This window comes from Macrosteles quadrilineatus, unplaced genomic scaffold (genome assembly GCF_028750875.1).
Source record: "Macrosteles quadrilineatus isolate MER2022 unplaced genomic scaffold, UCM_ALF_1.0 Scaffold_8__2_contigs__length_117827958, whole genome shotgun sequence".
Classification (NCBI taxonomy): Eukaryota; Metazoa; Arthropoda; class Insecta; order Hemiptera; family Cicadellidae; genus Macrosteles; species Macrosteles quadrilineatus.
This window is the reverse complement of record NW_026542601.1, coordinates 64,024,448-64,049,568: the sequence shown is the minus strand read 5'-3', so window position 1 is coordinate 64,049,568 and position 25,121 is coordinate 64,024,448. Positions and strand designations below refer to the sequence as shown.

The 25,121-nt window shown below is 34.3% G+C and overlaps 2 protein-coding genes across 3 annotated transcripts; one reads left to right on the top strand and one right to left on the bottom strand.

Moving 5' to 3' along the window:
- The first annotated feature begins 640 nt into the window (after positions 1-640).
- LOC129001414 (BTB/POZ domain-containing protein 6-B-like) lies at positions 641-11,788 on the top strand. 2 transcript variants are annotated; one of them, XM_054428672.1, is made up of 6 exons: positions 641-736; positions 4,062-4,184; positions 4,561-4,697; positions 5,903-6,107; positions 6,770-6,991; positions 10,395-11,788. In XM_054428672.1, exons 2-6 carry the CDS (start codon positions 4,062-4,064, stop codon positions 11,064-11,066), a joined length of 1,359 nt encoding a protein of 452 aa, XP_054284647.1. In that variant the 5' UTR covers positions 641-736; the 3' UTR covers positions 11,067-11,788. The 2 variants fall into 2 exon arrangements, with proteins under 2 accessions (XP_054284647.1, XP_054284648.1); XM_054428673.1 differs by having other exon boundaries at positions 641-760.
- A 4,036-nt stretch (positions 11,789-15,824) lies between these two features.
- On the bottom strand, positions 15,825-22,421 carry LOC129001413 (ankyrin-1-like). Its single transcript, XM_054428671.1, has 2 exons — positions 22,320-22,421; positions 15,825-18,019 (listed from the first exon to the last, which is right to left on the bottom strand). The coding sequence occupies exons 1-2, from the start codon at positions 22,325-22,327 to the stop codon at positions 16,060-16,062; spliced, it is 1,968 nt and encodes a 655-aa protein (XP_054284646.1). The 5' UTR covers positions 22,328-22,421; the 3' UTR covers positions 15,825-16,059.
- Positions 22,422-25,121: the final 2,700 nt, after the last annotated feature.

Genomic DNA, 25,121 nt, shown 5'->3' with positions numbered 1-25,121 from the left:
TATATGATTTTTAAAAGGTACATTTTTTTTTTTACTTATATTATTTTCATGGTCAGTTACAGTCTTATTAATGTATTATTTTCTTTTATATTAACTAATTAATATCTTTAATAATATGTCTTATTCATTTGTATGGATAATTAACATCAGATATGCATGTTATTTTGCCATGTAACTATATAAATCAGTTGTACCGGTAGTTATAATAAATTCTATTCAATTGCCCTCAACCAGTAGTAACCTAATATTTTAAATATCCAATATATTCTAAATGTTAACGATTAATAATAATCTTATGTAAATTATAGGGCTAATGGTAAAATTATAACGAATAGATGAAAACAAATGCTGCAGTAAAAACATTAAATACTCTTACGAATGCTACGGATTCGTAAGATATTCAAAAGGGAATTCAGTAGTTGAAAAAGTGTTGAATACATTTTTAAATCCCCCGAATTCGCTTTCTAGATTCAAGAAATCCTGCAAAATCTGATGTCAAGAGTATTCACAAAAAAGTATTCGTACGAATATGAAGTATTCGAATCTACGAATACTCGGGCTGTATTCGAATACTATTCGATTCTGTATTCGATTCTCCCATCACTAGCCAGCACCATTATCATCATCACAACACAACTAGAACTAACTACTGTAACCACCTCTACAACAACTACTCCATCCTCTGGAAATTCTCTCATTCACAACTTTACAGGAGCGGCTACCTTCAGATTTCAAGGTTACTTAGAGATTTTCGTTCAAGGTCGGGTTTAATCAACATATAATATTCATTTATTTTGATATTTTATGCAGGACAAATTTAAGATAGGCCTAACTTACTTAGGCTAACCTAAAACCATAGTTAAAGTAGTATAATCTTACTTAATATTAGCCTACTTCATCTAAAATACAGCAACTTGTTTATGTCCTGGCCTTGCTTATCATAACAATCAGGTTCACTTTACATTTTCGATATTTTAACAATCCATCACTGACAGTTTTATTTTGTAAACAAAAACTGGTCCAATGGTCTATAGGCCTATTTATCAATTTGATGACACAATTGAAAGTAAAACTACCAAACAATAACATAAAACTGGGGTACAGTTTCTTAACTGGGCTATATGCTAACATTGATTGAAACTATCGATTCAATTAGTAAACCTTCATGCGATTTTTTCACCATCAGCAAGTTTGGTTGGTTAGGTTAGGTTATGATAGTTTTATTTTATAATAGATATATTTAAAAATATCGATTATTAATCAATTATTTACAATTCGATAGTTTCAATCAATATTAGCATCTAGCCCAGTTCAGAAACTGTACCCTAAAACTGTATTCCTTTTTGGATGAATTAAAGAATGCTTAGGCCTACCTACCATAAGGCCTAATCTTGCTAAGGAAAGAGAATAGGAAAAAGAGAAAAAGAAATAGAATTAATCTTGGGCAGGCTACACTTCCATATCTGTTGGCACAAACTTGTTTAATTCGATACCGTACGGTATAACGTTTGGTTAGTTAGGTTAGGTTAACCTTACCTAACTAACCAAATGAAATATCGATTGATATTTTCATTCGGTTGTTTGTGCCAACAGATATGGAAGTGTACCCTTAATCTTACTTATCTAACTTGGTCTACCCAAGTTATTGGGCTCAGGTTTGTTCAGACATTGTTCGGTCTGGATAGTTAAACTGGCCCATTTTCATTAAGCCCAACCATTGACAGTAGCGAACTGGGGGACTGAATGTAATTAAATCATTATTAGGTTCTTAAACAGATTACTTATCGGTAATACACATACCCAACGATGTAAAAGAAAACTACTAAGTTAAATTGCACTCTAGTGGCACTGTGGTCACTGTTTTCGGTCTAGCTCCCCCCACTCCCGACTGGCAGAAGCCGACGCAGCCCATACATTCACCATTATAAAACGCACCTGTTTAGATTCTGCTCTGTTTAAATAGGTATATACAGATAAAATATTACTAAAGTCTGTCAAACTCTTTCTAGGCTACTAATCAAAGCTTTTTTAAGTAGCCTATGTTTTGTTTCTTGCAGAAAATAACCCATTTGAAGTCTCTAAAAATAAACTAACTTACACATTCACTATAAACTCGATTTAACTTCAGTTAAGTTAGTGACCTATTTTGTATGATACATTGTCATTACACAGTGAAAGAAAATACCCCCGCCGCAGCAAACCTGCAGACTAAGCAAATTTAAATTAGTCAAAGTCAAAGTCATCTTTATTGGCACACTAGCAGAGTACCCGTCCTTCGTACGGGAGTGGCATATAAGTATAAAATGCTTAGTACAGTTATACTCAAGCTTAGCGTTTGCAATGAGGGAGTACAAAGTATGATAAAATTTGCTTCTTTAAATTTACGGTATACTATAGTATTACACATCTACCATAGCCATAATGTTCTACCACTTCACCCAAACAATAGAAAAAAATAAATTATTAAAGATTCACAAAATATCACAAATTATTTGTGAAATTAAAAACATAAACATAACTCTAAACAGACAGTTCTCATTATGTATCACAGTTTTTTGTTGCTGCTTAGTTCAAATTAGCTGTTTTCATAAATGAAAAAAAAATAATAGTGCTGCATCCACTGAGCTAAAATTATAACTTGAGGTAGCACTGCCATGGCAGAAGTCTGTTAAAAGCGTGTCGCTGATTTTGTTAGGTTGGTATAGCACTGGGTTTCTTATCATTAAAATTAATCACATAAAAATTTACCAGAAAGCATATTTTAAGGGATTTCCACTGGATGACAGTGGCGCCGGACTTATACAGGGGGATCTGCCCCAGAAAAGTTTTGCACAGGCTAAATTAAAGTGTAAATCACACCTTTCTACGTATCTTTTTAATTAATTTTCCGATTATATTTGCTTATAAATAGTCCTTATAGGTAATCTCTCTTAAATACGTATTCTAGAACGTTGTAACAGGCCAAAAGGCTCCCTTCACGACCTCTTGGGCCAAAATCATAGTCAATTTCAAAAGTGGACTACTTCAAACCTCAAACAATTTGTGAACACAAACATGTTTAAATAAAAAAATCATAACCTTAATTATTATTGTTACCGGTACAGATTATGTAGGCCCTGCCATAAAATAAAAAGCAGAAATCTTTTAACTATTGTTTCCAAATTTGCATTGTTCGCTCTAGAATTCTGTACATAAATGGGAAAGAAAAACAATTACAATTTTAAGCTACGTTAGTTAAGAAAAGTGCTCAGTTTAAGATTGGATCATGGTGCTGGAAACGACTTTAAACGTAAAGTGCTAGTTTAAATGTAACATTTACATTTCAAAGAGCATTGTACATTAATGTTATACCTTCACTTGTGAGATTGTAAAATAAAAATATTCTTTTGTAGTTTTTATTTGTTTTATTGCACACAACATACAATTGTCAGGAAATACTCAAAGTTAGAAATGGCAGTTCCATTGTTGATCGCTTGTTTACTTAACGGAAGCTGAGAATACTCTAAAATACTTACACAAATTTTTAAATACTTTTTAAATTCCGATACATTGAAAATGTGAATCATAAAAAAAATGCCGGCACCACCCATAGCCACTGGGTGACAAAATTTCAGCAATGAGTTATTTTATGCCCTGCCAGAAAGTGTGTACCTTAAATGTAAAATTGTATCCCACTTTAACTCAATGCTTAGGCCTATATTAGACATTTGATCTTTTACTATATATCAGACTGTTACATGTATTCATTCCACCACCTTGTAGATGAAATATTGTTATATTGGCATTGCTGTGATAAAATAAATGCATTTGCATGGTGACAACAGTAACTTACTTAGCATCATATAGGAGGCTGGTGTTAAGGTGAAAAAACCTCTGGGAACATCAAAACAAAAATAATAAATCGGTCTCGTGTCCAGGTCTTACCATGAGACCTACGGTAATAGGATATTCCCAAGGCTATAACTTATGGGAAGTTCTCTAAAAGGTATTAGGCTTGAATATGTAATTGGATAAGCATAACTAAAGAATTGAAGCCATGAAAAATATTTTTATCATTGTAGATGGAACGTCCCCAACTAGATTGGCAGATTCATAAGACCAGTCTAATATCTCGATTTAAGGAGCTCCATCTTCAGAGTCATTGGTCAGACTGTGCCTTCAGAGCAGGAGATGAACAAACGGAGGTAATACAAAAAAATATTAGCTTCATCAAATAGGCTAATTGTGTATCCAATGTATATTCATTTGATTTATACGTAGTACCATCTTCCTCTTTTCTCCACACTTACTTTTCTCTTCTTGGTTTTGTATCTAGCCTAACTGAAAGAGCTGACATAAACTAACCAAAAGTATTAAGTTAGCCTATATTTTTTAAATAATAAGTTATCTAATGCTAGAAGTTAAATATTATTATTGTTATATGCTCCTTTAATTTCTTTTTATTAGAATAGGGTTGCGATTTGTTTTATCGAGGTCGCAATTATTATTCAATAAATTATTTTAAAACACAAGTTTACTAACCATAAAAAAACACATTTAGCAGCTCAGTTGATGTTTCAGATTCTGAGAGCTCACAAGTTGGTGCTGGCTGCTAGTTCTCCTGTGTTTGAAGCATTGTTTTATGGCACATTGGCAGAAAAGAGTGAAATCATCAACGTACCTGATCTTGAGCCGCAAACTTTCCGTCTTCTTTTGAAGTAAGTAAAAAAACTTGAATTGTAAATGGTTTATTGTATCATCTATGTTTGTTATTTAGTTGACAAAATAGGCATCTTAACACCATCTGTTGTTTTAATGTTACTGACTTGTTTCCGTGTTTAGTCTACTGCCGTAACCGGATCCGATCAGTTACCACTATGTCAGCGCTTTTCTTGTTAACTACGTGTTATGTTGTACTTATTCTAATCTTTTGATGTGTTGCCTGCGTAGACAATGTTGCAGTTGCAACAAAACTGTCAGTTCAAGGGCTACAATATGGATTGTTATGTTATTCTGTTACTGTATTCTTGTATTTTAAAACTTGTGTGTTACTTTTTCACCAAGCACCGAACAACGACTCGCCAAATTGCAAGTAGTGTGAATAGGTGTTTGTCTATTTGGCAAGCAGCAAACATTCGTGGTCGTGTTTTCCCATTCATTGTCGTTATTTTTGCACACATCAAAGTGAACAAATATTTTTGCTATTCCCCAAATGAACAGTTGCTCGGAAAACAACACATGTGTGTAGACGTCTACTCGTTATTCGGCGAATAGCAAGACAACTAGATTGCCGAACGTAATGTATTTTGTGCTTTGCGAATGGCGCATGTCTGGAGCGGGCTTTAGAGTAACCATTTCAAAATTCGGTTCCAAATTTGGTAGGAATGAAGGCGATACACATACAGTAGAACGTCGATAATTCGTATATAAAAAATCTAGAACGTCAATAATCCAGATTTGTCTTTAGAAAAAATACAATTTTGTACTGTCTTCTGCAAAAAATTAACCACTAAAGTTACCTCAGTTCGAAAGCCTGACAAACATTTTTTTAAAGCTCAAGTTTGTAATGTCATGTGAATTTACCATGCACTGAACACATGTTCAAAATTAAATAAGACAAAGTGCTTTAACATAAAAAAAAATTAATTATTCATCTCCTTGTAGACCCTTTACTGTACCTATAGTAAAAATATATATAATTTTTTAAAGTTTTCTACTCAAATAGTGTGTGCTGGCTCTTCCTTTTTTAAGGTAATTCCGGATAATTTGACAATCCGGATGGGGTCCGGTCCCAATCAATTCTGATTATTGACGTTCACTCATCACTGTAATGAAGCATTATGTAAACTATACATATTTACTGACATTTACCCCAGTTCAATAAGATTTCTGATGTCAACATGGTATCTTACCTGTGTTTTAGATACATCTACTGTGACAGTACAGAGTTAGACTGTATAGACACTGCAGGACAACTGTTGTATGCAGCTAAGAAGTACATGATTCCACACTTAGCTAGAGTGTGCCTAGACTACCTACTGGATCACCTGTTCATCAATAATTTATGGGACATTTTGGCGATTGCAGAAGAATTGCACGAAGAGGAACTACTCTCTTCTTGCCTCAAGGTGAATTTATTTTTTTAATAATTTTCTTTTAAATACGCCATACATTGAGGATATGTAACCAAATAAATCAGAAAAATACCTGATACTCGTATAGTTGATACAAATAAAAATCAAGTCCATTATTTTTTATGTAGTAATGTAATCTTTCTCTTAGTATTACAAATAAAGTTGATTGATCAAACTTGGCAAATGTATTGATTTTATACTAAGCTATTTATAATTATTTTACTTAAAAACACACTTTATTAGTTTCCTTGTAGAAGCAAACCTAGGTGCTCGTTAAACCTAATATTATTTAAGTAGATCAATTATTGAAAATCAATTCAGCCAAATACAAATTCGTGTAGACGGTAGGTTTGCTGTGGCGGGGGTATTTTCAATGAGAAGTAATAAATTTATTTCAATCTTGATTCCTGAGGATTGGACTTTTGGTAACCCAAATAGGCTTGTATGTTACAGACGACCATGAAACTACAGCCAGTTTATTGGGTTTTTTTTTTTATCTCTAATGTAACTGACCAAATTGAATTAGGTAATCAAAGATATATTTATAGCTTTTCACCACAACCAAATGGTTGCAATAATGTTGAAGGACAGAAGGTTCATTTTTGTGTATATCAGCTGAATATCCAGACTTAACAGCTGATATAATCGTTTAACAGGTGATGTGCCAGTACCCTGGTGATATGTGGGTCAACCCTGATGAGAACATTGGTCTGGTGACATTGAGTCGTCTGCTAGACCAGCCCAGTATCAACCTACTGGAGGCGGAGTTGTATCAGCTGATTGCAGACTGGGCGTCAGCTCAGTGCTCTATAAGAGAAATCTCGCCGTCCGCCGCAAACAAACGAGCGGTTGTCAACCAAGCAGGACTTCTTAGCAAAGTGAGCAAATAATGTCCAATGTATTATATCTTAGTAACAACTGTCTTTGATTTTCAAACTAAATAGAATAGTTTTTGTCCTTTGGTATAGTAAACAAATTAAACTTTTTGTTACAGAAAACTTACGTCCAATAACACAATAAAATATTTAAAGACACGTCTTCAACATATGCCTATACATTTTTTCCACATAAAAAAAATCAGCAAATTTGAAAAATAGATAAATTAAATCTTAGATGTAATTCTTTTGTATTCATTCTCTTCATCATCAATGAACGTTTGCATTAAGAACCACCCTCTACAAGTATACTACCGACTCCTGACATCCTCCTTACCTTAATTTTAGGCAACAATTCCAACCTTTCCTTTCATCTAGCTTTGGTTTAAAAGATACACATCTTCCTAACTGAGCTATTGGTGTAAATGCATGAAATAATGTCTTTATGTTTATAGTTGCTCATGGAAATTAGTACTACAACTAGCAATATTGATGGTGAGATTTCTTGTTAATTTTCTCTCACTTAAAAGTCCTACTCTAGGGGAAAATATCAGTGCCACGTTGTGTCATCTTTTTGTGTATCAATATCCCCCTGGACGTATTTTCTCACACCAACTTGCTGATTTTTTCCAAAAATTGTCCTTAACAGGAGCACTACCAGCCGTTGCACTCATGTAGAGATTCCAGTTGTAACGGGGAAATTTGGGGCATTAAGTATGAGTTAATAACTATTCCTATATTACAAAATAAACTACAGATGAACTCACAGAGAAGGTTCAACCCTATAGTTATACAAAATTTTACCTGGTGACATTTAAGATCTCAGGTGCTAAAAATATGAACCACATCGAGTTATCAATAGATTTATTTATTAGATGACCAATCGATTCAGAGTAATAGACGAGTATGATATAAAACAATATTTAATTACAACTAGCTGTGTGCCCGTTCTACGCACGGGGATCTTATAGTAGTCAGTTGAAACCTTCTTATATTAAGATTAAGAACAGCAATTAGTTTGCATATTTGCAGATATGCTGGCAAAACTATTATATATAAACCTTCGCAAATACAGTATCTGACAGTTCAAGCCAAAATAAATGCTTCGCAATTAAATGTCACCCGGATCGTGTTGGTCCATATGTCCAATGATTAAACTTAAAATTGTTTTATAGATCCATGAAGCGTAGCCCTAAAGTAGGCCTATAATTGAAAGTTACTTTCCACATCGGTTAACTTAAACGTATTTAAAGTACTACCTCAACCTCACCATTTAACACTTTATTCCGGTTGACATTTTCAGTATCAAAGGTGCTCTTGTCCATTCCGTGAAACACTGAGAAATAAGGACATTAATGCGTTACCAACATACAACAAAACAACACAATAAAACAATCCAACAAAGGCCACGAACTATTGATACATAAACAATATAAAGGCGTAAACAATTCATGATGGTTTGCCCAACAAATGTTTTACTCAAATAGGTTATCATTTTCTTAGCATACCGGGTAAGCTAAGATTTGGAATCCAGGCAGAAAAAGCAAAACTTATACAGAGTTAAGACATCACTTAAATTGAATACGGACGGCTCTAATAAATAAGGTGCAACACCAACGATATCTAATTTGTAAACTACCGGTTCTAAGGAAAAGAACCAGTACCTACGTAAGAACCTACCTAAGAATTACAGTAAATCGGACCAATTAAATACATTAATATCTAGTCCCGAGGTTATTGATCTCTTGCTTTTGGATTTTCTCGTAAAAAGTTATAGCGTAAAATTATCGGTGTCAGTTTGAAAAAGAAGCAACCTTACCCAAACAACTTTTTGTTATTTAATAGATTACGCATTCTCTAAACAATGATTAGTATATCTATTAACATTAGAAGGAAATGTGACGAAAATCACACAATGTTGGGGGTTTGGTCATTTGTAATTTTATTTTTTAAGTAGGTAGGCCATGTATTCTATGGAAAAGTACCGGTATCAAGGATCGTCGTCAAAAAGGTTGTTATGAATAAATATGTAGGCTTACGTACCCAAGATATGAGCTATGGGCCTATTGGCTGTATGGTCCAGCGATTGCATCACACGGTGAGTAGAAACAGAAAGTGACACATTGGAAAAGCGAGTTTAGCACTTCCTCTGTTAAACCTCTGTTACAATCACCCACTGCAGTTGTGATTTTTTACTTTACACTTTACACAATCGCCATTGAAGCGCCGTCAATGAGTGGAAACCTTTTTTGTAAGCTATTGGCGACGATCATTTCAGTGTCACAGCCCTATACAACACTGATTCAAGGTCTTCTTCTTTCTGGTTGTCAAAACTCAAGAAACATTTTATACTCAAAGAATTTCTGGTTCCGATTTGGACGATGTCTAGTTATTTAATTTCATTTACGGTTACACTATTAGACTATATTATTGCACTTGCGATTAATTAAATCCGTTATGTAAGAAAAACGTTTTTAATCTCACTTGGTTGGGATTTGCTTTCAAAACGTGATTCGAAATAGTTGCGGTATTTGTAAACAACATTTGTAAACATGTCATTGACAGCTAGAAAAAATAATCTTGATCCGAACAGCTGTTCGTTATTTCATAGACGATTATGTGATAAAAATTGAACGAAAATTTGACAAAAATCGCACAAAACTGCAATTTTGAACGTCCGTAATTTTATTTACAAAGTAGTGAGGCTATATTTAAATCACTAAAGACACTCTCGCCAATCCAGTGAATACATTAAAATGACTTGGATCTTGATATGTACTCTGGTTTTCACGGAGAAGATTGCGTAAAATGCCATCTTGAGTGTTACAGACAAAGGGACAGACAGACAGACAGAAATTGAGATAAGACTCGTTTCTGCTTCTTTAATGTATAAAACGTAAAAATAACCTAAAAGAATATAATTCTGAGCAATGACAAAACTCTAATTTTATTTATATAGATGGTTAAAAGTTTGTCACGAGTCATGTTTCACAAAGATGATTAGTATGTTCAAAAGGTTCTGCTTTCACACACATAATCAAAACAAGTTCACAGATATCGTGGATGAATCGTGACACTTTAATAAATTAATTTAATTTGTTATTTCAAATAACGGATACATAATGTATTATTAAATTTACAGAATGAACGATAAATCTTGGATATTGGTTAATGAGACATATGCCTCCCTGATATTCTACACTCACTAACTTCCACATATATACCAGACAAAACTTTTGATCGATATACATTGGTGGTACAACACTGAATGACCGTGGTCACCTTTAAGAGAAGTTCCTGTCCACACACTCTTTATGTAGAGTCTCCAGACACCCGGTAAATGTGTTAATATAACCGGTAAATGTGTTATCTTTCATACATCTTGAGTTACTCTTTATACTTGCAGGTTCGTTTCCTCACCCTGTCTCTCACGGAGCTATCCGACGTTGTGGAACCATCTGGACTGTTGAGTGAAGAGGAGATCAGGTCGATTAAAACATGCATCAACAACAACAGCCTTGACAACATCAGTTTGCCTGTTGGGTTCAACACAACTCGAGAGATGCGGAAGCGCTTCATGTCAGTCTCTTGTCGCTGTTTGCGACACATCTTGACAAAGCGTAAGAGGTACATGTACTCAGGGACAATCAAATGCAAAGTGAGCTCGGACACCAAAGTGATGGTTACTGGCTTTGAGGTGTTCACTCGTATAGCAACTACGGCTGACTACATTATGGGCCGAGGATCAGTCAGTCATTATCCGGAAGATCTAGTCGTAACTGTTTGTGATGAGGAAGGGAATGTGATCAATCGGACCGAGTGGAGCGGAACTACAGCTTTCTTCAACGTCACACAAGAGGTGAGGCTGTCGCAGCCGGTGTGGTTTATGCCGAGGCACGTTTACATCGTAACATTTGAGTTATCTGCGGGACAGTATCCGTTGAGCGATTTATCGAATATTGCGTTCACAAAGACTGTTTGCTTTCGGTTCAGCCAGTGTGAGCCATCTTTTGATGACGAGAGAGCTTGCCAAGACATTGATGTTAGTTTTATCAGTGGTGTTATTTTTAACAGGTAAATGAATCACTATAAGTGATATCAGGGTAAGTGTGATACTTGTGCTTTAATAAGACTAATATGTTCAATGTATCTTTTGTTAGAGTTAAGTTTGTTTAAAATTAACTTTGAAGCCAAAGTATGTGTAGCTTTTAGTTGCTTTATCATGGATTATTTAAACTTGACTGTGTAAATCATGTTTGTTTAGTAATGTTCTAAGTTATTTGAACATTACACGAGTCAGTATGCCTGGCCTTAATGGGTAGAATGTCCGGATTAAAAATAAAAATACAAAGAATTGCACATAGGGCTAGGAATCAGACTACTTCAATACACCAGAAACTCACTTTGCAATTTTGTAAATACACATTTGTGTATATTTATGTCAATAATTATGAGCCAAACTATACATGTTAAAGATGATTTCAGAAATGTGGAGTCTACTACTTTGGATCCAGTATTAGAGCTTGTGCTCGATTCTCTAAATCATATTGATTTCAGCCTAAATTTTAATTAATACTATTTAGTACTATGATTAACTAATTCTTGATGACCATCTTGTACTTTACATACTTATAATAGTGAATACTTTTAAAAAAAGTTGAGAGAGGGTGGGCTAGTTATGATTAAATTTTAAATTTATTGTTACCATTTAATCAACTGAATAAGGCGCCTCAGACAAGTTTTGTATACAATTTTAGTCTTGTTAATTTATCTACAAAATAATACTTTTTATAAAAAATATTCTCTCTTTCAATGCATACCTTATTCCTTTTATCTTATTTTTTTTAGATGTTACCACTGTTTTAATACTGTTTTCATAGCCCAACTAAATCCAAAAAATCTTGCTATAAAAAACATAACATAAAAAAGATATATAAGTAAACCCCAAACATATACTCAGTAAAAATATAACTGATTGCATTCTCAATCAAGTTATTCCATTCAAAATTTGACTTTTTTCCTTTTTCAAACATTTTACTTATCCGGTAACTTAATCAATTTGAATGTTTCTATGTCAAATGTCCAAGATCTTCTGGATCATAAAAATATTTCTGTTGAGCCCCCCTGCCCCTTCCCTAAATGTTTATAGATTAATTATCTTGTGAATTAAGTCTTGTGAATTTTACAGGTAAGCCCATCATCATTAAAGTAATCTTGCACTTAGTTAAAATATAGAGAAATCATGGGTGCTCTATGCAATTGAGTCAAGTAACGTAATGTTGCCCTAGAGGAAAACTTTGACTAAATTTTGAGAAAAATATAAAGAACATTTGCTGAGAATATTTTAGCTTATTACATTACTAATTATGGTAAAAACGTACCTTGTCAGACAATCCGTGACATCCTTAAAAATGAATTATAATTGTTACATTAGTCAACACAGTTTAATGCTGAGATACACTTTTTTTTAACCAGGTTTTATTGTTAAAAAAGAAAAGATCAACTGACCCTTGTCTTTTTTGGACTTATTAGTGGTGTAAATACAGGGTGTTTTAAGTCAAGGGCAAAAGTCAGGGATAAATAAATTTGATAAATCAGTTATATATATATTTACAATGTAGTGTTTACAGTACAAAGATTGCTTACATTATTTTTTTTTTTATTGACCTTTTTTTTATTTCTACTCTGCCGACAGGCCAGTAAAAATAGGTTTTTGCCCGGAAATAATTCTCGGAAAACTGGAAATCGTTTTAATCCTTTTGTTTTATATAAAAGTAAAAGGATTTGATGTTTGTCCCATTTTTCCAGGTGAGCTTCTGCCCTGGGACCACAAAAACCTTGAAATTTAGGGTTATTTTTTTAGTTTTTACTAAAACGTTAAAAAACCGTCCAGCCTACAGAAAAACACATAATAAAGGAATTGTAGAGCATAAAATTCTGCATCCATTGAGTATATGGTGATGAATATCGAACCAATATTAAGCTATTTACAGTAATTTAAATAAAGTTATTTTATTAAGAAATTATTGAAAATTGCATATTTAAAATTTATATTTCTTCTAGAAAATGGATTCCAAGTACATTATTATTTACAAAGTAATTAATACGAATTACAAATACCCTCGCCGCAGCAAACCTGCAGACTAAGTGATTTTCAATTTACCTGGCTGGATTTATACTAAAATATTCCCTAAAAATTGTCAGATTTTTTCTTGTTTAATTAACATTAATTTTAGTGACTACTTAGGTTTACTGCTACAGCGAAGATATTGAGATGTGTTTTTCATTTCAATGTCGATAGCTTACTATTAAATAAACAAAGTTTTCAAATTTGGTTTAAATACATCCATAAACATGCAAACTACAACAGTTTATTTATTCTCCATAAGAATAACATGGGAATTTAAATTTTAAGTTTTTTTATTTATCCCTGTAACCGTTGGGCATACAACAACGCTTCAATATGCTAATAAATGGTTTATTTGTTTAAGCTGTACAAAATAGTTTGGAGAGAAATTATGAAATTTTGTGCTTTTGGGTTCGAAAATGGGAAAATCAATTTTTACCCCATAAAACCCCCCATAAGCCCCCGCTCCCATAGTACGATTATGATGAGTCGTGAACTCATTAGAATAAATGTAGGTTAACACGTTTTTACCAAATTTCATCAAAATCGGATCATTGAACATTGGATATTTAACATTTATATTACTTCTAAAAAATGGATTCCAAGTACATTATTATTTACAAAGTAATTAATACGAATTACAAAAAACTGATAAATTTTTGTTGTCTCTTTTGTCGTGAATCATGAATTACAGATCTAACTTCCTCCTCCTCTGTGCGTGCTCATAGCTTATTTTTGGTTTTTCTTCCCCTGGTGGGTTGGTGCAAGAAACGCCTTTAGAGGGTTGTATATTTGACTCTGTACTTCCTTCAAGTGCAACCACTTTTACAACCTTTCGCACACTTACATAAGATAGTGTTAAGAGGATCTGGTAATGCAGCTTCAACATTTGTTGGTTTTGGAAGTATCCCATGCTTAGATAGCCCCAATTAGTAGGCTTTACCTTCCACGTGGTTGAATTGAGTCTTCATTGGTTTCTTCATAGGATTCCGCTGAAGGGTAAATACATTGCAGCCAGTGTCAAGTTTGATGAAACAATGTCCCTCACCTTGCCATAAGAACACTTTCTTACAAATGAAGGAAATAAACGCAATCTCATAACCATGAATACTCAAAGATTGAAGCAAGAAAACTGTCAAGCAAGCTGCCGAGGATGCAGATACTACTATCGTCATGCAAGCCATCTAACTAGTTCAGCAGTCAGAACGTGTTATAATCGTGGGGCAAGATATTGACCTCCGTGTGCTCTTAACTGAATTTGTTCCCAAATCAGCCACTATATATATGCCTCTTCACCTCTTGAAACCCGGGGAAAGGGAAGTCCAGCAATACGTTTTATTCCCAAGTGAAATTAAAATATTATTCGACCTTTAAAAGCAATATCCTGTTTCTACGTGCATTTGGTGGCTGAAATTGCTTACTGATTGGGGCTGGAAGTCATCTAAGCATGGGATACTTCCAAATCCCAAAAAATGTTGAAGCTGCACCACCAGATCTTCTTAACAATATCTCATGTAAGTGTGCAAAAGGGTGTAAAAGTGGTTGCACTTATCGGAAGAACGGAGTCAAATGTACGATGCATGTTTTTTAAAGTTCTCTGTTCCAGAGCTGTGATTGGCATTTTGTAGAGCTTAAACAAATAAATAATTTATTTGTATATTGAAGCGTTATTGTATGCCCAACAGTTACGGGGATAATTTAAAAAATTGTAAATTTAAATTCCCATGTTATTCCTATGGAGAATAAATAAACTTTTGAAGTTTGCTTGTTTATAGAAATATTTAAACAACAATTAGAAATTTTGTTTTTTTTAATACTAAGCTATCTACATTGCAATAAAAAAAACACATCTCAATATCTTCCCTGTAGCAGCAAACCTAAGGACTCACTTATATTAATGTTAATTAAATAGGAAATAAATCTGACAAATTTTTAGGGAAATATTTTAGTATAAATCCAGCCAGGTAAATGGAAAATCATTTAGTCTGCAGGTTTGCTGCGGTGAGGGTATTTGTAATTCGTTTGAATTACTTTGTAGATAATAATGTACTTGGAATCCATCTTCTAGAAGAAATATAATGTTAAATATGCAATGTTCAATAATTTTTTATAAAATAACTTTATTTAAATTACTATAAATAGCTTAATATTGGTTCGACATTCATCACCATACACTCAATGGATGCGGAATTTTATGCTCTATAACTCTTTTACCATGTATAGGCTGGACGGTTCTTTGACATTTTAGTAAAAACTAGAAAATAACCCTAAATTTCAAGGTTTTTGTGGTCCCAGGTCAGAAGCTCTCCTGGAAAAATGGGACAAACTTCAAATCCTTTTACTTACATACAAAACAAAAGGATTAAAACGATTTCCAGCTTTCTGAGAATTATTTCCAGGCACAGCCTATTTTTTAACTAATTTTACTGGCCTATAAAAGAGTATTATACAAATGTAAAACTTATTTAAAAATGGGATATAGTTCAGTTAGCCTGCAGAGAAAATTAGTCAGAGTCCCAGGAGCTAATAGATGGATACACAAACTTCACAAAACATAACACAAAGATTATCCTAATACATGTAATTTAATTTGGTATTTTATTACAAAATTAGAACATTAAAACAAATTAACATAGGCTACTTCTCCCACCAGATATATCACTAATGTTTACCTGTGCTATAATGGACCACGTTAAGCTTACAATGAAATTGCATTTGTCTTGTAATTTCATAAGAATATTCAACTTTACAATCCATTCATACATTGAATTAGTCATTACATAAAATATTTCATTAGGCCTATATTGCATAATTCTGTTTATTAAGTGTTTATAGTTCAATTATGTTTCAATAACAAATTGCTAGAGACTATACATCTGCGTTTTGCATATTGCACAGTGACCACAAATATATTATTGCAATGTTTGTTTCTTAACTACACCTCTCAGGGTTTGTGTGCTTTGTTGTTCAATCGAAACTGCATCAGCTCACCAGCCAAGGCTACATGTCCCAGTGCCAATGTTACATTCAGTAGAGTAAATCCTCTCTGGTTCTCACAGTTCATCAAAACTTGCAACATTTCCTGCTCATCCGACTTCTTTAACTTGTTAAGTACTTTTAACACTTTAAAATCTCCCTTCTTGGCTAGCTTGAAACATTTATAAATCAGACTAAACAACTGACTAAGTTGATCACTCTCTTTTACAAGGATTTTTACTGTTCGATTTTTGGGCAGTTTTTTACATCGGTAATCGAAACAAGCTCCGTTTTGTAAAAGCACCTTACACATTTGCAAGTTTTTCTTTTCAACGGCTACATAAAGAGGTGTTTGTCCTATTACGTTGATTTTGTTCACCGCCAACCCGTGTTCTAAAAGAGTTTTAGCAATGCTATGACTACCACTGGCTGCGACATAGTGTAAAGTAGATGGTATTTTTACACTGCTGCCTTTAGGCTCTGCACCCATCTGAATAGCGTTTACTACGGAATCTAATCTATTGTTTTTTATTCCATCCATGAAGTCAGCCTGGACTGAGAGGAGTTTTTTATCTCTCGGGTCGGGGTTGTACCATAGCATCTCTTTCATCTTGCCTGGTTTCAGCTCCGGTAGGTCGTATGGACATCCGTGTCGCCAGAACGCCGTCACCATGTCAGGATTGTGTTTAGCCATGGCACAGTGATACGGAGATAGTCCGTGGTGATCTCTGAAGTTGTAGTCTCCTCCTCGATCTAAACACATACTTATCAACTCAGCACACTGGAATGCTTTTACACAGCAGATGTACTCAAATCTGTTGCCACTCCCGGTGACATTGATCCATCCATCTCCATGTACTTCTGCTCCCTCCCGTAACAGTAGTTTACAGAGTTCAGTATTTTCCCCGCATATGGCACCGTCCAAAGGAGTTCTACCTATGATGTCCTTGACATTGACATCAGCTCCTCTGCCTATTAATGCTTTTGCGATTTTCAATTGTACAGCTTTTAATGTCTCCCCTTGGTATTTGAGTCCGATGTAAGATGCAGTGACATGCAAGGCTGTCTCCCCGGAGCGACAATTTCTATCGTTGACGTTTGCACCTCTTGCTATTAGGAGCATTACTATATCGACGTTTAAATAGTTTATAGCAAATTGTAAGGGTGGAACAATTTCTTCTTCGACCCATCCTTCTTGCAAATTCGCTCCTAAATCAAGCAGAAGCTCCACCATCTTGATGTGTTCAAACCTGATTGCGAGGAACAATGGACAAAGCGCAGAATTTCTACTGTTCAGACTCGCACCCTTGTCCACCAGGAGCTTGACAATCTCGACGAAGTTACTTCTGATAGCAATACCCAGTGCGGTTTCACGAGAAGCGTTTGAATGGTTGAAATCCAATGGATACTTGATCAAAGTTTTAATAGCTTCAAGGTTGTTCTCTAATACTGCACATTGTATTGCAGTCATTCTTTCCTTCTTCATGACTAGAGCATTCACTGGAAACCCTGCAGCTATGATTACATCGATCATATGAGGAGGTAGCTTCGTATGAATCACCCAAAAGAGAGGATAAGTGTTTTTGTCCTTGTTAAGCAAGTTGACATTTGCTCCAAACTCTATAAGAAGTTCTGCAATGTCTGAATGTTTAAAGTGCAAAGCCAAACTGAGTGGATGCAGGCGGAAATACTTTTCAGATTCTCCATTAAGTGAGTGTCCGTCCTCAACTAGCAGACGACAGAGATGGTAGTTTCCGCTTTGGATTGCCAATGTAAGTGGAGTTGCATTACCATTGAATACTTTGTACTGTACAACTATGTGTGGGATGTTGACCTTGGCAGAATCTGGGATGTCTCCAGAAAGTTTCAAAACTTGTTCAATGTCCCCTCTTTTGAATGCTGTAAGAAGGCCACCTTTTCCGTCGTTCCTAAAAAATACAATATATTGTATAGATCAAGTATAATTAAGTAATGTAGCTACAGCTATGAAATTATGGCCAATTTTGCGACCAATCCTTAAAGTTTCAAGTACAGTAGAAGCTCTTTAATCCGAAGTAATTGGGACCGGGGGTATTTCGGACTATTGAATAGTTTGGATTACAGAACATATTGTTGTCTTTACATAACAATAGCTTAGCTAAAAGGTGGTTAAAATGGATCGTAATTGTTACGGGAAAAGTAAAAAAATAGTTTATAAAGTAAAATACAGTGTTTATATAATACAGTACTGTAGTAAACATAGTGAATAAACAGTACTGTACATTAAATACAGTATACAATATAGAACTTCTGTACTTTGTATAGAGTACAGCAATGAGGTGTTCGGATTAAAGAGGTTCAACTGTACATACAAATAATTTTTTCAATCACAGTTGACAACTACCAAAACCACTTGTGTCGACAAATTCTCTTCTAAGGCACTTCTCAATAAGCAAAAATAATTGTTGGATACGAAACTTAAAGGAACCAAATAGTTCTCTGTCTAACCTATAAGTGCCTGAAACACCTCTGATTTAAAGAGCCCTGTACTTTTTTTGCATATGCTTTCACATTCACACTCTTAGTCATGTATTTGTTATAAATGGTCTCGGGTTTTGAGGCAAGGACAAGCTATCATAGGACAACAGGACGATGGCTGGATTGGCCCTGCAGGTAAAACCCATAAGTCACACATCTCTGAATACAACATTTAAAAGTGTAAATGTAATCAATAATTTGAAAATTCAATTTATTTCTTATCTTGGAAAAACCATTGGCCTTCTGCATTCTAAGTCATCATAAGACAAAAGATTGTGTTTCTGTCCCATGTTAATAGGCGGTCTTGAATTATGAACCAACAGTTCAATTCTACCGAGTAACGGGACAGACATACGATTGTTTGTCTTATGAGATAACCTAGAATACAGTATTCTTAGGAAACTTAATCATTTTATAAAATTATTCATTACACATTTTCACTTTTAAGTGGTGTGTTCAGTAAAGCAAGACATGGGATTTACTTGCAGTGTTGGCCCAGTTTTTGTCCTGTTCCTGACTTCCATCCTTAACTTAACCTGAGTATAGTCAAGTCTAAAAGCTCTCGCTTTATAACAATAACAAAGGCTACAAAAGTTTAATTGATAATAACGCTAACCCTATGACCTAATAAATGATCTCCAAAAAATTTTGACATTGAGATAGTATTTCTTCAAGGTTCTAGAAGCTGAAACTAATATAACTTGCATACCTTAGTCATGATAAACAATTTTATGAGAAAAATTATTTAAAATGTTGTACTGTCAATCACAAAGATGAAGTAGTGTGCATTAAGGGTTAAGTTTACATTCAAAAAACAAAGAAACTAATCTTAGCTGAGTCAGCCTACTTTATTATAATCTTATCAGGTAAACAAAACTTATCTTTCATTTGATAGGGCTGAGTAAATAAATTGAAACATCAATCTTAACATTTTTAGTTTAGTATCAACACTGTATTCTTTTAGTCATTTCCCTCTATGTAATGTTTGTCTGTGGAGTAAAGGAAGTAAAGGCCAAGTTATCAGCTGAGGACAAAAAGATTATCTGAGAATGGCTTAAGTTGTAATTGTATCAGAATCAACACAATTTTATAACTCTAATGATTACAAAGATGCATTTTAAAGTGACCTTGCCCCAACATGATATAGAGGGTTTGCGAGATGAGTGTCCCCAAATTAAAGACCTTAGAATTAAAGAGGATAAAATTTGGTCTTCCTAGCAAATAATTGTTGGTTAACAATGGTTAGATTTAAAGAGCTATTTCAGTTCATAGGAATCCACGATCCATAACTGTTCCTGGTGTTTTGTGATGTTTCATTCCAGGGAGCCTGAACCCCACTGGACTGAGGCTGTTCTAGGACCATCTCTTGGCAAATTTCCTATACCCTAGGTCTCATGGTAAGACCTTGACCCGGGACTGATATACTTTTTTTGAAGTCCCCGGAGGCCAAAACATCACCATCCGTTCAAATTCATACATGTTTCTATTTGCATAATAACTCCTTTAACTTATTTGACGAAATTTGGTACAAACAACAAACGCCTCAATCTACTTTTATTCTACGGAGTTTGGAAACCAGCACGATTGAACTTTGGAAACTGGGTTTAATAATGAATACCGTACTGGGTGAAAATATTCGTCATTCCTAATTTTGGTCCTCAAAACATAGAATTTCACCTAATCTAGCAACATTTCACTAAAAAATCACACCTTATTACTTTCTCTTTGGCAGCAAACCTAACTAAAGTACTTGTTAATCCTAATGTTATTTGGTTTAAAAGGGAATAAATGTGATATTATCAAAGAAAATATTGAAGAGAAAATCCAATAAGGATGGAAATTTGCTTAATCTTCAGGTTTGCTGCTGTGGGGTGTTTACGTTATTTTACTGTATTTATAAAATCCATCTCTAAAATAATGGTTGATTATTCTGATTTCTGTTTTTTTTTTTTTTTTTTTTTTTTTTGAGTTAGTCAATGGTTGAAATAAAAGAGCTATTTCAGTTTACAGAGATCTCAAACTGTCGGTTTTAACGTTCCGATAACTCATGACTGTAGGAAGATAAAGAGTATTGTTCCTGATACAGAACAGTTATTTCACTTAATTATTACCCTCAATTAATAACCATTCAATAAACTGAGGCATTATGTACATGCTGACTCACTTTTCACCATTTCATAGTTCCAACTACAGTAGTAATTGTCTGGATAGCTAGACACTATGCCAGTGGTCACCTATAAATTTAAAGGTTGCTGATCCCATAAGGCCAATTATGGACCAATATGTTTTATAATTGGGCAATCATTTAATGATGCTCTCTAACAAAAGGTTGGCATTATTTAAACATGTTTGCCACCAAGACTGACTTTTGAATATGTAATAAGTTACATACCTTAGTCCATCTTCAGCTTTAAATTAGTCTATGAATGACTATATTCGGGTCAAAGACCCATTATCAAATCCTTGTCAACGTAAAATTGGAGTCAGTCATAAATAAATCCGACGGAAGTCTTCATCAAAACGTATTTACAGTTCACAATTAAAACACAATTTAAATACATTTAAAAGACAGTAGGCCGGGCCACATTAATACACAGGACAAACCGACACAGGTTGTACGGCGGACGCGACAGAACTATCCGGAGGCAGTGATGGCCTTATGACAAATGCAGAGTTTTTGTCACAGTTTCGTCAACCATCATACAAAATTGTTGAGGTTTTTATGCTGCTGTAGGGATTGTAAACATTTTAGAACACCCTGAATTTAGTTGAACTAAACTATAGTGCCCCTTTTGTTTCCATACAGACATAACATCATGACAACAAACCTGCACACCACACGAATTTCCAACTTCTTTACTGAATTTTTAACATTTAACTCCCTCTGGTTGGATTAGGACCACATGAACAAATTATTTCTAACATCAAGAGTTTCATGTTATGTATTTTAAATTCACATCTATTACTGAAGGGCATCAAATAGACTTGAAATCATAGAACATTTAGCACCCAGTGGTGGTTCTAGGACCTTGTCAAGGGGGAGCTACCTGGGGGTATCTTACGACTCCCAAGAAATAGGGGGGGGCTCAGGGGTCGTCCCCTGAAAATTTTGTATTTTAAAGCCATTTGATGACTTCAAAAAGCCATATTTTCTAGAACTGCAACAAAAACCTCTGTTACGTTTTTTAGGACAAAATGTATGTTTAGCCTACATATTTATTTTTCCAGGGTCCAATGGGAGGGGCTTTGGTCTTTATTTTATTTATTTTTTTATTTATTTTTGCTTCCAACGGTCCTTTGTACTCCCCTCATTGCCACCACTGAGCACAACAAGTGTTTTCCTTGCTCAATTTACAATAACATTTCTAAGAGGCATGACTGCAACCAGACATCATGTTGAGAGAGAATTAAAAAGAGATTACCTAAATGGGTCATTATAATAATTTTTCATATAAAATATTATAAATCTCACAAAGATCTGCTTTTTTATCACAAAACAGATATTAACAATTTCATTATTTCAAATTCAAATTTCTGATTATATTTTAATGTGCTTATCCTTTCCTACTTTGACTAGGAATTTAAAGCAGTTTGTCAACAGCAAAATAACCCTTCCACTTAATTTAACTACTCAATCATATATTGATATATTTCTAAATTTAAAAGCTCGCTTAGTTAATATACATTATAACTGCAATGCCAGTACCTTACCTGCTCATTTTTATTGGATGAATTAACAATCACATAAGAAAAAATTCATTGAGTCTTTGTCATTTTCATGAATTACAACTTCTTCCACCCTCCACCACCACTGACCACTCTTCTACTGGACTAGACTGAGCCGTCGTCGACACGACACAACAACACTAGGTTTAGGTTATATCTGGAACTGGAACTATTTGAAAGCTATGACTAAGGGCGATATCATTGACTAATGACTATTCACACTATTCGACATCAATGTTCGATGTCTCTCAATTCACTGAAGAAACATCGACGGTACAAGAGATCGATGGTTTTGCCATCGATTGTCAGCTGTCGATGTTTTTCTAACATCGATATCCATGATTTGGATTAGACAGTGTTTTACATCAATTACATTTTACACCTGTTACCACAGACTAATAGCATTAACAAGTTGTTTATGCACAGCTCAGCAGACGACATGATTTTGGAAACAAATAATTAATCAGCCATTACACAACACGCTATTATATATTGACGTAATTTATTTATTTAAAATATGCTTTATTTTATAGTTTTATATCACGTATAACAACGTGTAATTGTATTGTTATTCGCAAAATTAAATTATCCTACATAGTAGTAGATAAGGCTAATTAATTTCCATCCAATTTGGTATACTGTTTTTTTTAAATAATTTATTGTTGCTAAATTAAAATGGTCTAACCAATTTATTACTAGCCCAAACACTATGCAAGGAAATATATAACAATATATTTCCTTTCATTGTGTTTGGGCTAGTAGGACAAATATATTGGTTAGACCTTTAATTTAGCTTCAGATTAACAGTATTTACATAATTGGATGGAAATTAGCCTGCGTACTATGTAGAATAATTTAATTTAGCGACAATGCAATACAAGAAAGTTAAGTAATACTATCGCTTAATTATCGATGTTTTGGGTCGATAGTTTATTAATATCGATATAGCCATGTCGATGTTGGTATCGATGTTACGACTCGATGTCCACTTAAGCAAAACAACTAGAGATAAGGTTCGTCAACACATTAACAAATAATTTGTCTATTTCCCCCACTCTACAACTTTCTCCCTTCCCTTCTAATCCTAGTATTCTTCTTAGTCAGTGACAGTGTGCAAAGTAAGTTTAGCGTGGTGGTTGTTGGTTGGTTGCAATGGTTGCATCTTGGTGACCCAGTTTCAAAACTGCATACTCCACCATTGTTGCGTTGAACTCTTGAACTACACAACACAACTATAAACACGCAATAGCAAGTGGAAATTCAAGGTTGTCACCGAAATGTGTAGGCGTTATGCTGTCTGCATGCTATATCAGTACCAAGACATGTTTCACGCATCAGAGAATATTATCTTGATAACATCTTTACTGCTCTTGTGCTCGATAACGGGCTATTTAGTTTTATGTAGTTTTTGTTTTATTCTTTTGCTTAGCGAAAATAACAAATTCTATACATTAACAGGAATTTTTAGGTTACTGTATTTTGTAGATTATGATGAAGAGAATCCGGAAATGATTTTGTATTTACTTAAGTAGTTGCATCAATTGTAGAAGTGCATCAATCTGTTATTCTACGTCTCAGTTTTGCAAAGCGACTACATACTTCCCGAGGTGAACTAACCGTATTTGATGAATAGTATCTTGAGTTTTACAGTACATTTTATAAACTAACATACTTTTCTCATCTCCTACGTTCCACGCATCAAATCAAATTGACAGCTTAAAGCTCTCTTTGTATTTGATTTCTGGAGGCAAAGTTAATTTCAATGGCAAAATAGTCTATACTTACTGTACAACATCATGGCGTTGTCTTGCTTGCTGGTAATCGGAAAATCACCTGTTAGATCCTGAAATGAGTCAGTAACGTCACAGAAAACGTACTAAGTAGTACGTTTTCTGTGGTAACGTTATCGTTGTCGTTAGAAATTGGGTCTAGCAGTTCAGGGATCATTTGGCTTGAAATATGATCCTGACTCGAAACAGCTGATCTTAGTCAGTAATTCAAAGTTACAAAGATCATCCAAGGCCAAACTAAAAACTTTTTAGTTTTTTTAGTGTGGCCTTGGATCATCTCACTTGTTTCTACATTCACATTGCACTTTATAGTTGTCGACGGATCTTGTGTATGAAAAACATATGAGTTTAAAACGATTTTATTTAGAAACGTGTTTAAAACGTCCCTCAATAAAAAAAAAACTGTAATTTATACAAAAGCGCCTTCAAATATAGAAAACATAAGGGTCAAACTGCTGGAGTGAAAGAACTTACAAGGAAGTATTACCCACCGCAGAATAAGTCGTAGCCTATTACGTCTAAGTTCCACTCCAACGACCAACAGGGGATTGTCCCATAGTTTAAAATTATTAGTGTCTAATACAACAAGTACTCAGCCGAGCGTTTGTTTGCAGCACAAGGTACAAATAAATAATTCATCCACGTTTTAATCTTTGTAATCAATTATCTTCTTCAACTAGCATTGACCTAAAATAAGTTTAAACTCGTTCAACCACTGAATCATGTTTATACAAATAAAAATCTAAAGCCTGTTGTACTGTTGAATGAACTGGTATTTATCAGGCGACTGTTAACGCAAAAGGTTCATCTTCAAACTCTTATCACGTATTGGAATAAATCCTCTTCATCACCGCAGCAATGAAGAGTCGTCACAAACATAATTGTGTTGGATTTTTACGTGTTCGTATAAGACTTACACAAATTATAATATCTGATAGGCGGATGAGTGGTCTAACCGGTAGATGGCGCGTCAATGACTCGGACAAAGACACACACA